Source organism: Cherax quadricarinatus, chromosome 81, assembly GCF_038502225.1.
Source record: "Cherax quadricarinatus isolate ZL_2023a chromosome 81, ASM3850222v1, whole genome shotgun sequence".
Taxonomy (NCBI): domain Eukaryota; kingdom Metazoa; phylum Arthropoda; class Malacostraca; order Decapoda; family Parastacidae; genus Cherax; species Cherax quadricarinatus.
In genome coordinates, this window is record NC_091372.1 from 17,756,910 (window position 1) to 17,770,876 (window position 13,967).

At 38.4% G+C, this 13,967-nt stretch overlaps 1 protein-coding gene across 1 annotated transcript in view; it reads left to right on the forward strand.

Annotated features, from left to right (window-relative positions):
• The window catches only part of LOC128699918 (uncharacterized), a 321,982-nt gene that overhangs the window by 44,721 nt on the left and 263,294 nt on the right, over positions 1-13,967 (forward strand). The window contains exon 3 of the mRNA XM_070102480.1: positions 487-568. Within this exon, the coding sequence (XP_069958581.1) occupies positions 487-568 (82 nt within the window). The remainder of the gene's footprint in view (positions 1-486; positions 569-13,967) is intronic.

Genomic DNA, 13,967 nt, shown 5'->3' on the forward strand with positions numbered 1-13,967 from the left:
TGGAAGGAAGGCGGGGTAGGGGTCGGCCTAGGAAGGGTTGGAGGGAGGGGGTAAAGGAGGTTTTGTGTGCGAGGGGCTTGGACTTCCAGCAGGCATGCTTGAGCGTGTTTGATAGGAGTGAATGGAGACAAATGGTTTTTAATACTTGACGTGCTGTTGGAGTGTGAGCAAAGTAACATTTATGAAGGGATTCAGGGAAACCGGCAGGCCGGACTTGAGTCCTGGAGATGGGAAGTACAGTGCCTGCACTCTGAAGGAGGGGTGTTAATGTTGCAGTTTAAAAACTGTAGTGTAAAGCACCCTTCTGGCAAGACAGTGATGGAGTGAATGATGGTGAAAGTTTTTCTTTTTCGGGCCACCCTGCCTTGGTGGGAATCGGCCGGTGTGATAATAAAAAAAAAAAATTTTTTGCAATCTATGGTAATTATCATTATGACCATAAAGTGTCTCAAAAATATTCTTATTATGTACTTTCTTTTATTACAGGTCAGTGCCAAGGAGGTGATGATGAAGTTTCGAGCAATGGCCTATTCTCTGAGGCACAGGGATATATTTCAAGCAGCTGTTCGTAAGTATTTTGTTTATGAGTAAAAATAATTAGAGGTACCCCATTGTCTAATAACAAAAATACACTGAAGAGAACACCAGTTACATATTGACCCTTAAACTGTCCAAACGTAGATCTGCGTTCACTTGCCCAGCACTCCAAATATTTTGAATTTTTTTTTCTTTTTTTTTTTTTAAATTAAAGAGGGCAATTATCTGTGTAATAAGATAAATTTTTTTTTTTAGGATCAGTGCTTACTGAGATATAAGACCATGAAGTTAGTGCTGGATGCTCACCTGACGGCAACACCGAGTCCTGCTGCTTTGCAGAAGTGTTGCTGATATACCTTTCTTTCTCGTTTTTATGTTCTAATAATTACAACTTATATTAGTTCTTGTGATTTCATAGGCAATCTTTGTTCTGACACTAATATTAGGTACTGAAATAGTACTCAGATAGTCACAAACACATTGACAAGTGAACATTTTCACCTGCCTTTATAAAAAACACTTACTATTGTCTAGAAATATATTCAAAGTATTTATAGGTCCAAGCAATGTTTTAGACATGCTGGAGTATATATGAAACTCCTTGAAGCATCATGTAAGACGAATGTCACTCCACTGCTGACAGTGCAGCAGTGGGCACGTGGCACTTGATAATCGTGCACTGCCTTGGCTGTTTGTTTGTTTTCACTGTTACGTGTAAACATGTCTGTCTGTTTGTCTATCTGTCTATTTGTCTGTACTTTTCTATTTGTATATTTGTGTGTACTTTTCTATTTGTATATTTGTCTGTCTGTCTAGCTCTGTCTCTTTATCTCTGTCTCTGCTTATCTGTCTTCCTGTCTCTGCTTGTCTCTCTCTCTCTCAGAACCAGAAGGTATTACACACGATGCAGACTCATCACGTCTGATTCCTGAACAAGTGAAAATGCGCATTACTTGCCAGTCATGCTTATTATGCCTTTTATTTACAAGCACAGTATAGCACTTCGTCTGGATATTTTGGTTATCCTAGGTAATATGCACTATGTGTAATAACTATCTATGTGTACCTGTGAGATAGAGACATAGATAGACAGAGATACAGAGACGTGACTCATGAAATCGTAATGACATGATTACAAACAATCCATACCACGGGTGGGGTTTGAACCCGCGATCAGAGACTCTCAAAACTACAGACAGGCAAAGATAGATACAGATGGAGATAGAGACAAAGTCAATCAGCCACTCAGCCACCCAGCCAGCCACCCGGCCAGCCAGCCACCCGGCCATCCGGCCCCCCGGCCATCCGGCCCCCCGGCCACCTGGCATGCCAAACACATATTACACATTCCAGAATTGTTTCTCATTACTTAGGGTATAGGTTATAGGACATTCTGGCAGGATGACACTACCAGTGGTATCAGAATTGAAAGGATGTGGCACAAATGTTGTGCATGGGTTATTATTGAGGTTTTTTATATTTCCTTGACCACTGGAGGCCACATCCATCTCAAAGCCACTAAACTTGGAATCAACATCACTTTCCTCTTAACCCTTAAACTGTCCACACATAGATCTACGTTCACGTGCGGGGGGCTCCGAACATAGATCAACGTTTTATTTTTCATTCCTTCAAATTTGGTGTGATAAGATAAGATAAGATAAGATTTCGTTCGGATTTTTAACCCCGGAGGGTTAGCCACCCAGGATAACCCAAGAAAGTCAGTGCGTCATCGAGGACTGTCTAACTTATTTCCATTGGGGTCCTTAATCTTGTCCCCCAGGATGCCACCCACACCAGTCGACTAACACCCAGGTACCTATTTGCTGCTAGGTGAACAGGACAACAGGTGTAAGGAAACGTGTCGAATGTTTCCACCCGCCGGGAATCGAACCCGGGCCCTCCGTGTGTGAAGCGGGAGCTTTAGCCACCAGGCCACCGGGCCACCGGGCCACCGGGCCACCGGGCCGGGACATGAAAGAATGGGTCTGTTCACTCAGTGTGCACAGTATGAAAAAAAATCAGGGATCACTTAGTACCTTGTGGGAGCACCAGTTCAATTGAGCACCAGCAAGAGCATATAGCATGGCAAACACCAGTGATTCGCTGATGTCATGTCATATTAGCACTTGCATTTTAAGAGGAAAGTAAAAATGGGTTAAATAAATACACGAGTGGGTGTGAGTTGGACCTGACTAGCTTGTGCTACTAGGTCAGATGCCATGCTCCTTCCTTCAGTGGATGTGACCTGACTTGGTGGGTCATTGGTCTGAGCCGGGGGGGGGGGGGGTGACATGGACCTTGCATGGGCCAGTAGGCCTGCTGGAGTGTTCCTCCTTTTTTTTATGTTCTAATTTATTCAGCAGGTTGGCTGTCTCTGTCATATTCATGTTCATATATTTTATTTGGACATGATACATAGTTGTACAAGGAATTATAGTAGTTGAGTGTACATGCCAAAAGCCCCTTGTATGCAGAGCATTATGGGCAGGCTTAAAATTAACTTAAAATTAACTTAAAATGAACTTAATATTAACTAAGCAATGAAGGTTCAGTGGTAAAAATTACCATAAGCAATTTACAATAAGAATTACAATTGAGTATTTGAAACAATGAAATTTGAACATTTCGATATTGAAGCATTATAGTTGTACAAATTTGTCGCATTACAAAGTATAACAAACAAGATGATCAGTTAACTGTATGTTGTCTTGAAGTTTTAACCCATTCAGGGTCAGCAGGCCCTCTCCTAAACTTGTTCTCAGGGTCGGAAATTTTTCGAAAAAAAAAATTATTTTTTCTTATGAAATGATAGAGAAACTTTTCCTGATCATAATGACACCAAAAGTATGAAATTTTATGGAAAACTTACGGAATTATACTCTCACGAAGTTAGCGGTCTCGATGATGTTTATGCATAGGTGATTTCGCCCACTTTGAGCCCTAATTTCGACTAATTCCAATGGACCAGTCCACAAAAAATCATAACTATTTTGCTAGAACTCCATTTTTTTCTATCGAATGAGTACAAGAAACCACCCATTTACCGATTTCAACTATCCAGTAAAGTGGTCCGAAATTGGCAATTTTACCAATTTCACACAAATTTCAGAAGATGCCAGTTTCCAAATAGGGTCCAGAATAAACAAGACAGACATTCCTGGCACTAAAATAACATTTCCTCTGTCCATTAGTCATGTCCTCAGACCTCTGTTACATTTCTTTTGCTTTCCACTTTGAATTTTTATTCTCACAAAAAATAGAAGAGTTACTGTTATGCAGACTACTGCATTAGTGTAGAAATGGTATAAATAATATCAACACACTTGTGAAAGAATATTAGACTCACCAGTTGACGTGTATTGGACTCATGGCTTGATTTATTTACTTTTGAACTTTGGCAAAAATCGAACATTTCTGCTACTTTGAGCTCAATTTCAAGGTACTTTTCATTATGAAACCAATAAAAATCATCTCAATTTCCATAATATGTCTTCCTTTCTGTAAAATGAGACCAGGAAAACTAGAATACAACCATAAATAGCATACGATAATACACTGCAAAGTCGCTGTTTTAAACCAAAAACACGGTCGGAGTTTTTTTTTCTCATTATGCACTGTGTGCTGCAGGTTTTTTTTTATACTGCACACACTGACCACATAGACCCATTCTTTCATATGTATGCCTACCAGCTTTCTCTCGCTAGATTTGAAGGCGCTAGAATTCATGTGTACTAGTACGGCACCAACCCTGAAAGGGTTAAAATTTAAGTAATTAGGAGAATTATTGGTAATGTTAAATATTGAGTGTTGATTATTTAGTTCTGGGCGAGTAAGTGGTTTTTTAGAAAAGTCTTAAATTGATTTTCAGACCTGGTTACTTTAGTATGTTCTGGTAATAAATTCCAGATTTTGGGGCCCTTTATGTGCATAGAGTTTTACACAGTGTGATATGGACATGGGGTACATCAAAAAGTGATCTGTCTTGTGTTATGGTCATGTGTCCTGTTAAGATTGGTGAAGAAAAGTTTGAGTAGAGGGTTTATGTTTGCGTGTATTGTTCTCTGTATATAGTAGGCACATGAATAAGTATGGATGTTCTTAATGGTGAGCAGATTTAGACTTTTGAATATTGGTGGAGTATGCTGTCAGGAGTGGGAATTTGTTATCATTCTGACTGCTGCCTTTTGCTGGGTTATTAGTGATCTTAGGTGATTTAATGTTGTTGATCTCCATGCACAAATTCCATATGTAAGATAAGGGTAGATGAGTGAATGATAGTGCAAGGAGAGCCGATTGTTGAACATAGTATCGTATTTTTGATAGTATGGCTACAGTCTTAGAGATTTTCTTGGTTATCTGTTGTATATGTGTCTGGAATTTGAGGCGACTGTCAAGGTGGATTCCTTGGAATTTTCCCTCTGTGAGTCTTGTGGCAGGTGATCCGTTTAGCATTATGTTAAGTGGAACATTTGCAGCTTTGTTTCCAAACTGAATGAAGTAGGTTTTGTCAGTATTTAGTATAAGTTTGTTAGTCATCATCCAGGCAGATATTTTCTGTAATTCGGCATTGACTATATTGGTGAGTATGACTTGGTTTCGATGAGAGAAGATGTATGTAGTGTTATCTGCAAATAATATGGGTTTGAGAAGCTGTGATGCATTCGGTAGGTCGTTGATGTAGATGAGAAAGAGGAGTGGTCCAAGGATGCTTCCCTGTGGGACTCCAACTGTGATTGGTTGTGTGGAAGAGTTTGCACCATTTGTGTGCACATATTGGCTTCTGTTGCTAAGTTATGACTTTATGTAGTTAAGGGAGTGGCCTCTAATGCCATAGTGTGTTAATTTAGTGTACAGCAGTTCATGGTTGACTGTATCAAAAGCTTTATGTAAATCAATGAAGATTCCCAGCGGGACTTTTCAAGTGCGGTATATATTAGTTCTAGCATGTGTATAATAGCATCATTTATGCTTTTATTATTCCTGAATCCAAACTGACAGAGGTTTAGTATGTTATTTGAGACGAGGTAGGATTACATCCGTCTATGAATTAATTTTTCAAAGATATTAGAGAGGAGTGGTAAGTTAGATATTGGTCTATAGTTATTCAAATCAGCTTGGTCACCTCCTTTGTGTATCGAAGTGACCCTCACTATTTTGAGAATTGTTGGGAAGGTGGAGGATTCAATGGATTTATTAAAGAGTGTAGCAATAATTTGTGACAATAGTACTTGAGAAGCTTTTTTGTACATAAAAGTTGGCAAGATGTTTATGTTTCCTGCCTTGTTTTTAAGGGTGTTGATGTGCGAGACTTCTGTGGGGTTGGTTGGAGCTAGGAATAGTGTGTTCGGGTAGGTGCTCGTGAGGTAGTCAGATGGACGGGTGTTTGAGTTTGGGATTTTGCTTGCTAAGTTCTTTCCTATGGTGGAGAAGAAAACATTAAGTCTGTTTGCTATTTCAGTTGGTGGGAGTAGGGGTTCGTTTGATTTTGTTAATTTGGTTGTTTTGTGTTTGGATATCTTTTTAGTTCCAAGAATTTCGGATAGGTGTTTCCCAGGTTTTTTTCATATCACCTTTGATAGTTTGCAGTCTGTTTTCATAATACAATTTTTTAGACCTTCTTATGAAGATGGTAAGAGCTGACAAGTAGTGTTTTGATGTGTATCTAGTTATTTGGCCCATTCTGTACTGTTTTCCATATTGGTGCATTGTATTAATGGATTTAAGGATGCTGGGTGTTAGCCAGGGACTATTCAGTCTCTTAGCTGTAATCTGTTTAGTTTTCCTAGGGCAATGTTTGTTATAGAGGTAATTTTTTTTTTTTTTTATTTAAGAAAATTATTTATACATTCATTCATATCTGTATATATTTTGAGCTCATTTTGCCAGTCAATGTTATTCATAGCTGCTATAAAGTTATTTACAGCTGTCTCATTATGTAGTCTGAAGGTAACTTTAGTAATGTCTTGGGGCAATTTACCTAGATGAGTTATGAGAAAGATTGGGTAGTGGTCTGTGGTGTTGTCCATGATTATGCCTGATTTTAACCCTTTCCGGGTTGGTGCCATACTAGTACGGCTTGCACGCCAGGGTTGGATCCATACTAATACGCCTAAATTCTAGCGCCTTCAAATCTAGTGAGAGAAAGCTGGTAGGCCTACATATGAATGAATGGGTCTATATGGTCAGTGTGCGCAGTATAAAAAGATCCTGCAGCACACAGTGCATAATGAGAGAAAAAAACTCTGACCGTGTTTTTGGTTTAAAACAGCGACTTTGCAGTGTATTTTCTTATGCTATTTATGGCTGTATTCTAGTTTTCCTGGTCTCATTTTATAGAATGGAAGACATATTATGGAAATTGAGATGATTTTTATTGGTTTCACAATGAAAAGCACCTTGAAATTGAGCTCAAAGTAGCAGAAATGTTCGATTTTTGCCAAAGTTCAAAAATAAATAAATCAAGCCATGCGTCCAATACACGTCAACTGGTGAATCTAATATTCTTTGGCAAGTGCGTTAATATTATTCATACCATTTCTACACCATTTCTACACTAGTGCAGTAGTCTGCATAACAGTAAATCTTCTATATTTTGTGTGAATAAAAATTCAAAGTGGAAAGCAAAAGAAATGTAACAGAGGCCTGGGGACATGACTAATGGACAGAGGAAATGTTATTTTAGTGCAAGGAATGTCTGTCTTGTTTATTCTGGACCCTATTTGGAAATTGGCATCTTTTGAAATTTGTGTGAAATTGGCAAAATTGCCAATTTTGGACCACTTTACTGGATAGTTGAAATCGATAAATGGGTGGTTTCTTGTACTCATTCGATAGAAAAAATGGAGTTCTAGCGAAATAGTTATGATTTTTGTCGACAGATACATTGGAATTGGGCGAAAATAGGGCTCAAAATGGGCGAAATCACCGTTGCGTAAACTTTGTTGAGACCGCTAGCTTCGTGAGAGTATAATTCCGTAAATTTTCTATCAAATTTCATTCTTTTGGTGTCATTATGATAGGGAAGAGATTCTCTATCATTTCACAAGAAAAATTTTTTTTTTTTTTTTTTTGAAAAATTTCCGACCCTGAGAACAAGTTTAGGAGAGGGCCTGCCGACCCTGAAAGGGTTAAAGGGGATATGGTGTTAGTCCAGTTGTGGCCTATTAAAAAGACACTGGTCTTGGAGATTCTTGTAGGTTTAAATATTGTTGATAGCAACAGGCAGTTAATCATAGTGTTTGTGAATTCGGTTACTTGTGGGTCTTGATCATGTAGTAGATTTGTGTTGAAATCTCCTGTTAGGAGTAGGTGATCTTTGTTCATATGTGCATCAGTTATCAAGTTTCCTAATTTTTCACTAAAGTTGTAAATATTTGACTGTAGTACTCGGTAGATGTTTATGTCTGTGAGGGATTTTTGCAAGTCTTTTGATTTAAATTTAGCTATGATATATTCACCATGCTCATCCCTTATGCAAGATTTATAGATACATTCAAGTTGATTTGAGTAATATATGGCTGTTCCACCCCCTAGCTGGTCTGACCTACAGTTGTGTATGGCTGTGTGACCAGGAATGGCATAGACATCTGTAATACCAAGTTTTAGCCAGGTTTCTGTGCGTGTGATGATTAACAGACTGGAATGAAGGGAATTGAGTAATTGTACGAGGTCATCATAATGTTTGCTCAGGGCTCTGACGTTGTAATTAAAGATCGTTATGTTATTGTTTGCTCTGAGTAATGTCTTTGCTTGGTCTGTTGTATAATAATTACAGTTGTTGTCTGATTCGTGTAATTCATTTAAGAAAAATTTTACATTAGGATCAATGCTTGTATTCATAAGAATGAGAGTGACTCTACAACTAGACTTTTTAATAAGATAGTATGTTATTAAGAATTATGATACTTATCTACTTTTATCTTACTGACTAATGGATTGTTATAAATGGGAGGTTGGCATAAGAACAATGCTTATAATCAAAGAATTATAGTGAATCTATAACTAGACTAAGGAATAAAACTATGCAGATATTCTAAAGTTAAGGAAAATTATAGGAAAAACTATGAAATTATACAGTTTAGCACTTGAACTAGCTCCTTAGTTATTTTAACAAATGTGAGTATATGAACTATGGTAGATATTTAAGGCTAAAATAAAGGAGCTAGTGAATATATATAATAATAAATAAAAGAAAGTAAAATACTGTAGCACCTGAGCTAGTTATTTTAAAAACAAATGAGGAAAGTAAGATACTGTAGCACCTTAGTTAGCACCTTAATTATTTCAACAAAGTGACTATATAAATAAGGGGGAAAAATATTCTAGCGCCTGAATTTGCCCTTTAACCCTTTGAGGGTCGACAGGCCCTCTCCGAAACTTGTTCTCAGGGTCGGCCAAGTTTAAAAAAAAAAGAAGTTATTTTTTCTTATGAAAAGAAAGAGAATATTTTCCCGATCATAATGACACCAAAAGTATGAAATTTGATGGAAAACTTACAGAATTATGCTCTCGCGAAGTTAGTGGTCTCAACGATGTTTACGCATCAGCGATTTTGCACATTTTGAGCTTTATTTTTGGCCAGTTCCAATGTACTAGTCGACAAAAATCATAACTATTTCGCTAGAACTCTATTTTTTGTATCGAATGAGTACAAGAAACCACCCCTTTACCGATTTCAAATATCCAATAAAGTGGTCCGAATTTAGCAATTTTGCCAATTTCACACAAATTTCAAAAGATGCCAACTTCCAAGTAGGGTCCAGAATAAACAAGAAAGACATTCCTGGCACTAAAATAACAAGTTCTCTGTTTGTTAGTCACATCCCCATGCCCCTCTTATATTTCTTTGGCTTTCCACTTTCAATTTTTATTCTTACAAAAAATAGAAGATTTACTGTTATGCAGACTACTGCATTAGTGTAGAAATGGTATAAATAATATCAACACACTTGTGAAAGAATATTAGACTCACCAGTTGACGTGTATTGGATGCTTGGCATGATTTGTTTGCTTTTGAACTTTGGTAAAAATCGAACATTTCTGCTACTTTGAGCTCAATTTCAAGGTACTTTTCATTGTAAAACCAGTCAAAATCATCTCAATTTCTGTAATATGTCTTCCATTCTATAAATTGAGACCAAAAAAACTAGAATACAACAATGAATACCATACGAAAATACAGTGCAAAGTCGCTGTTTTATTCCAAAAAAACGGTCAAAGTTTTTTTTTTCTCATTATGCACTGTGTGCTGCAGGATTTTTTTTATACTGTGCACACTGACCACATAGACCCATTCTTTCATATGTAGGCCTACCAGCTTTCTCCCACTAGATTTGAGGGCGCTAGAATTTAGGCGTACTAGTACGTCAAAAACCCTGGGTCGTAAGCCGTACTGTTATGGCCGAAACCCTCAAAGGCTTAACCCCTTCAGGGTCCAAGGCCAAAATCTGAAGTGGTGCCCCAGTGTCTAAGAAATTTTGAAAAAAAAAATTATTTTTCTTACAGAATTAAAGAGTATATTTTTGTGAAGGTAATAAGACAAAAAAATTTGTTTTCTCATCAGTACTTACCGAGATAAAGTGGCGGGAAGTTAACCCAAAATGACCGGGTGGCGGCAACATCAGTGACTTCTGCAAAATCCCATTTTTTTATTTTACGTTTTTATACTTTTTTCTTTTCTAATTTTTTTTCTAATAACATTTGTGGCCTGTGAGACCAATATAATGTATATTGTATAAGTGTACACTCATTGTATTCAACACAATAACTGCACTAATTTGTTTATCATTATATTGCTTACAAAACTTGTTTACAAGTTTATTGTAAACAAAATGATGAAAATATTAGTGCGGTTATTGTGTTGAATACAACAGTACCATATAGTACCATATGGTACAATGGTGCCATAGGGTGCAATTGTACCATATGGTACAATGGCACCATATGATACAATGGTACCATATGGTACAATGGCACATGATACTATGGTGCCATACGATACAATGGTACCATATGGTACAATGGCACCATTTGGTACAATATCATATGGTGCAATGGTACCTTATGGTACTGTTACGCGCCCCTACTTCACTCCATTATATACAAAAATAAAAGGCCTGGTTAAAATAAGTTCTGTAATAATATATCGCAAACCACTTTATTACTAGCTAGATAAAGCAGGTTCGACTATATATTATTATCGGGTACAGTATGAATCATCAAAAGTACTCTTATTGTATTATATTGTATTATATTATATTATTATTAGGTTAGGTATTACGAATGTGTAACCACTACTGTAGTGACCAATTGGTGGTTTCCGAAATAGATTTATTCTTGAAGGAGGATCTAGTAAGAGAACTCCAAATAGACCCCTCCTTAAGTGAGATCAGGAAGCTTGCTGTGTCGGGAGAAGAAGCCCTTAAAGGTGACAGCTCTTACTATTGGGAGAAGGACTTACTGAAAAAGAAACTAGGATCTCTTAAAAGTGATCATCTACTGGTCTTGCCTACCCCGTTTAGAAATTTAGCATGTAAATTTGCTCATGACTGTCCTCAAGGTGGACATCTGGGACAAAAGAAGACTTTTAGAAAAATTGCTAAGCACTTCACATGACCAAAAATGAAGGAAGAAGTGGAACGGTATGTAAGAAGCTGTTCCGTGTGTCAACTAGTAGGCAAACCTGCACATAATCCACCACCTGCGCTGTTGAACCCTATACAAGTAACAGGCGAACCCTTTTCACGTCTGGTGATCGACTGTGTCAGACCGCTACCCAAGACTCGGCAGGGCAACCAGTTCCTGTTCACTATCATGGACACAGTCACCAGGTACCTGGAAGCAGTTCCTCTCAGGAGGATTAATGCTCGCCTAATAGTGAGAGCACTGATTAAGTTCTTCTCTCACTTTGGATTTCCAAGAGAAGTTCAATCGGATCAAGGGTCGAATTTTACTTCAAAATTTTTCCGTGAAGCCTTGGCTCAGTTAGGAGTCAAGACGGTTTACGCGACGGCTTATCGACCCCAATCACAAGGCGTGGTGGAAAGGTTCCATCAAACTTTGAAGATTATGATGAGGTCCTATTGTTTACAGTATTCCAAAGATTGGGATGAAGGTATTCCACTAAGGTATTGAAGGTATTGCCCTAAGAGAAAGCGAACAAGACAACTTGAAGTTTTCACCATTTGAGTTAATATACATGTATGGGCATCAAATTAGAGGACCAGTACAGGTTCTCAAAGAAACTTGGACCAGGGAAGAAACGCCGACTTTTAGGAGCTCTCCTACCTTAATGAAAGAACGCCTGAGCCTAGCTAGAGAATTGGCCGCCGAAAACTTACGACAAGCACAGAGTAAGATGAAGGAGGAATATGATCATCGAGCTAAACTTCGTTCATTTCAACCAAAAGATCAAGTTCTGGTTCAACGATTTCATCAGGGACATGCTCTACAGCCCTAAGTGAAGCTCCTAAGTGACGTGAACTACTTGGTAAGGACGCCGAAGAAGAGGAACTCGCAACGGACGTATCACGTTAACCAACTTAAACCCTATTCAGGAATCATTTCACCAGTTTCTACTATAGCTCCTCTGAACCAAGAACGGGTTCCAGTAAGTTCGGATGAAATGATAGGAATACCAGTTCTTCTGAACAATTCGACAGCCTTAAAGAATTTAAATTCTCTACTGATAAATCTGGAAGTGGACAAAGGACACGAAATAAAATCCCTGATTAAGGCAAATCTCCACCTATTCAATGACGTCCCAAAACCGTGTACGTTGGGTGTGCACGATGTTACTCTCAGAGAACCTACTCCAATCAAGCAATCTCCCTACAGAGTGAGTCCCAAGAAACAAGGTGAGCTAGAGGCAGAGGTGAACTTCTTAGTCTCACACGGGTTAATAAAACCAAGTAACAGTCCTTGGGCATCCCCGTGCATTCTAGTCCCCAAACCAGATGGGACCTCCCGTATGTGCACGGATTTTAGAAAAGTCAATGCTGTAACAGTACCTGATGGGTTTCCAATACCCAGAATTGACGACTTAATAGACAAGGTCTCCAGAGCTAAGTATATCAGTAAATTGGACTTGTTAAGAGGGTATTACCAAGTCCCGTTGTCACCAAGAGCTCAAGAGATATCGGCTTTTACGATACCTGGTGGCCTATACAAGTATTGCGTTATGCCCTTCGGCTTCTGTAACGCGGCTTCTACGTTCCAGCGTATTATGAACATACATACAGGCGGATTGGACGGAGTAGAAGCTTACTTAGACGACTTAGTCATATACAGCGACAGTTGGCCCCAACACCTTAAACAGCTTAAAGCCTTGTTTGACGCCTTAAGTAAACATAATTTTACAGTGAATTTGTCCAAGTGTGAGTTTGGCCAGACGAAAATTAAATACTTAGAATTTCGGATTGGACAAGGTGAAGTTGCTCCTTTGAACGCCAAAGTAAAGGCCCTCTTAGAATTTCCTACCCCTAAGGATAGGAAAAGCGTATCAAGATTTTTAGGAGTTGCCGGTTACTACCGTCGGTTCTGTCCGAATTTTGCACAGGTAGCTTTTCCCCTAACTGAATTAACAAGTCCAAAAACAAAGTTTTCATGGACCCAGGACTGTGAAATTGCTTTTAGTCGTTTAAAAAGATTACTATCCTCTTCCCCAGTATTGCTAAGTCCTGATTTTAATAAACCATTCCACTTAAAAATAGATGCCAGTGCGTATGCTTTGGGAGCCACATTGTTACAGAAGGCTCCAAATTCTGACCTATTACAACCTGTTTCTTATTTTTCTTCTAAGTTAAAGAAACACCAAATTAATTATTCAACTATAGAAAAAGAAGCCTTAGCTCTCGTTGTATGCCTAAAGAATTCTGATGTACATTTAGGATCTTCTCCCCATCAGATATCGGTGTACTCCGATCACAATCCTTTGACCTTCATAAATACTATGAAATCAAAGAATGCGAGAATACTTCGTTGGGCTTTGAGAATTCAACCCTTCTCTATCTCTATTTCCCATATAAAAAGAAAACATAATCTCATTGCTGATGCCCTCTCTAGGCCTTGAAATTTTTATTATTTTTTATTTTTTTTATTATCACACTGGCCGATTCCCACCAAGGCAGGGTGGCCCGAAAAAGAAAAACTTTCACCATCATTCACTCCATCACTGTCTTGCCAGAAGGGTGCTTTACACTACAGTTTTTAAACTGCAACATTAACACCCCTCCTTCAGAGTGCAGGCACTGTACTTCCCATCTCCAGGACTCAAGTCCGGCCTGCCGGTTTCCCTGAATCCCTTCATAAATGTTACTTTGCTCACACTCCAACAGCACGTCAAGTATTAAAAACCATTTGTCTCCATTCACTCCTATCAAACACGCTCACGCATGCCTGCTGGAAGTCCAAGCCCCTCGCACACAAAA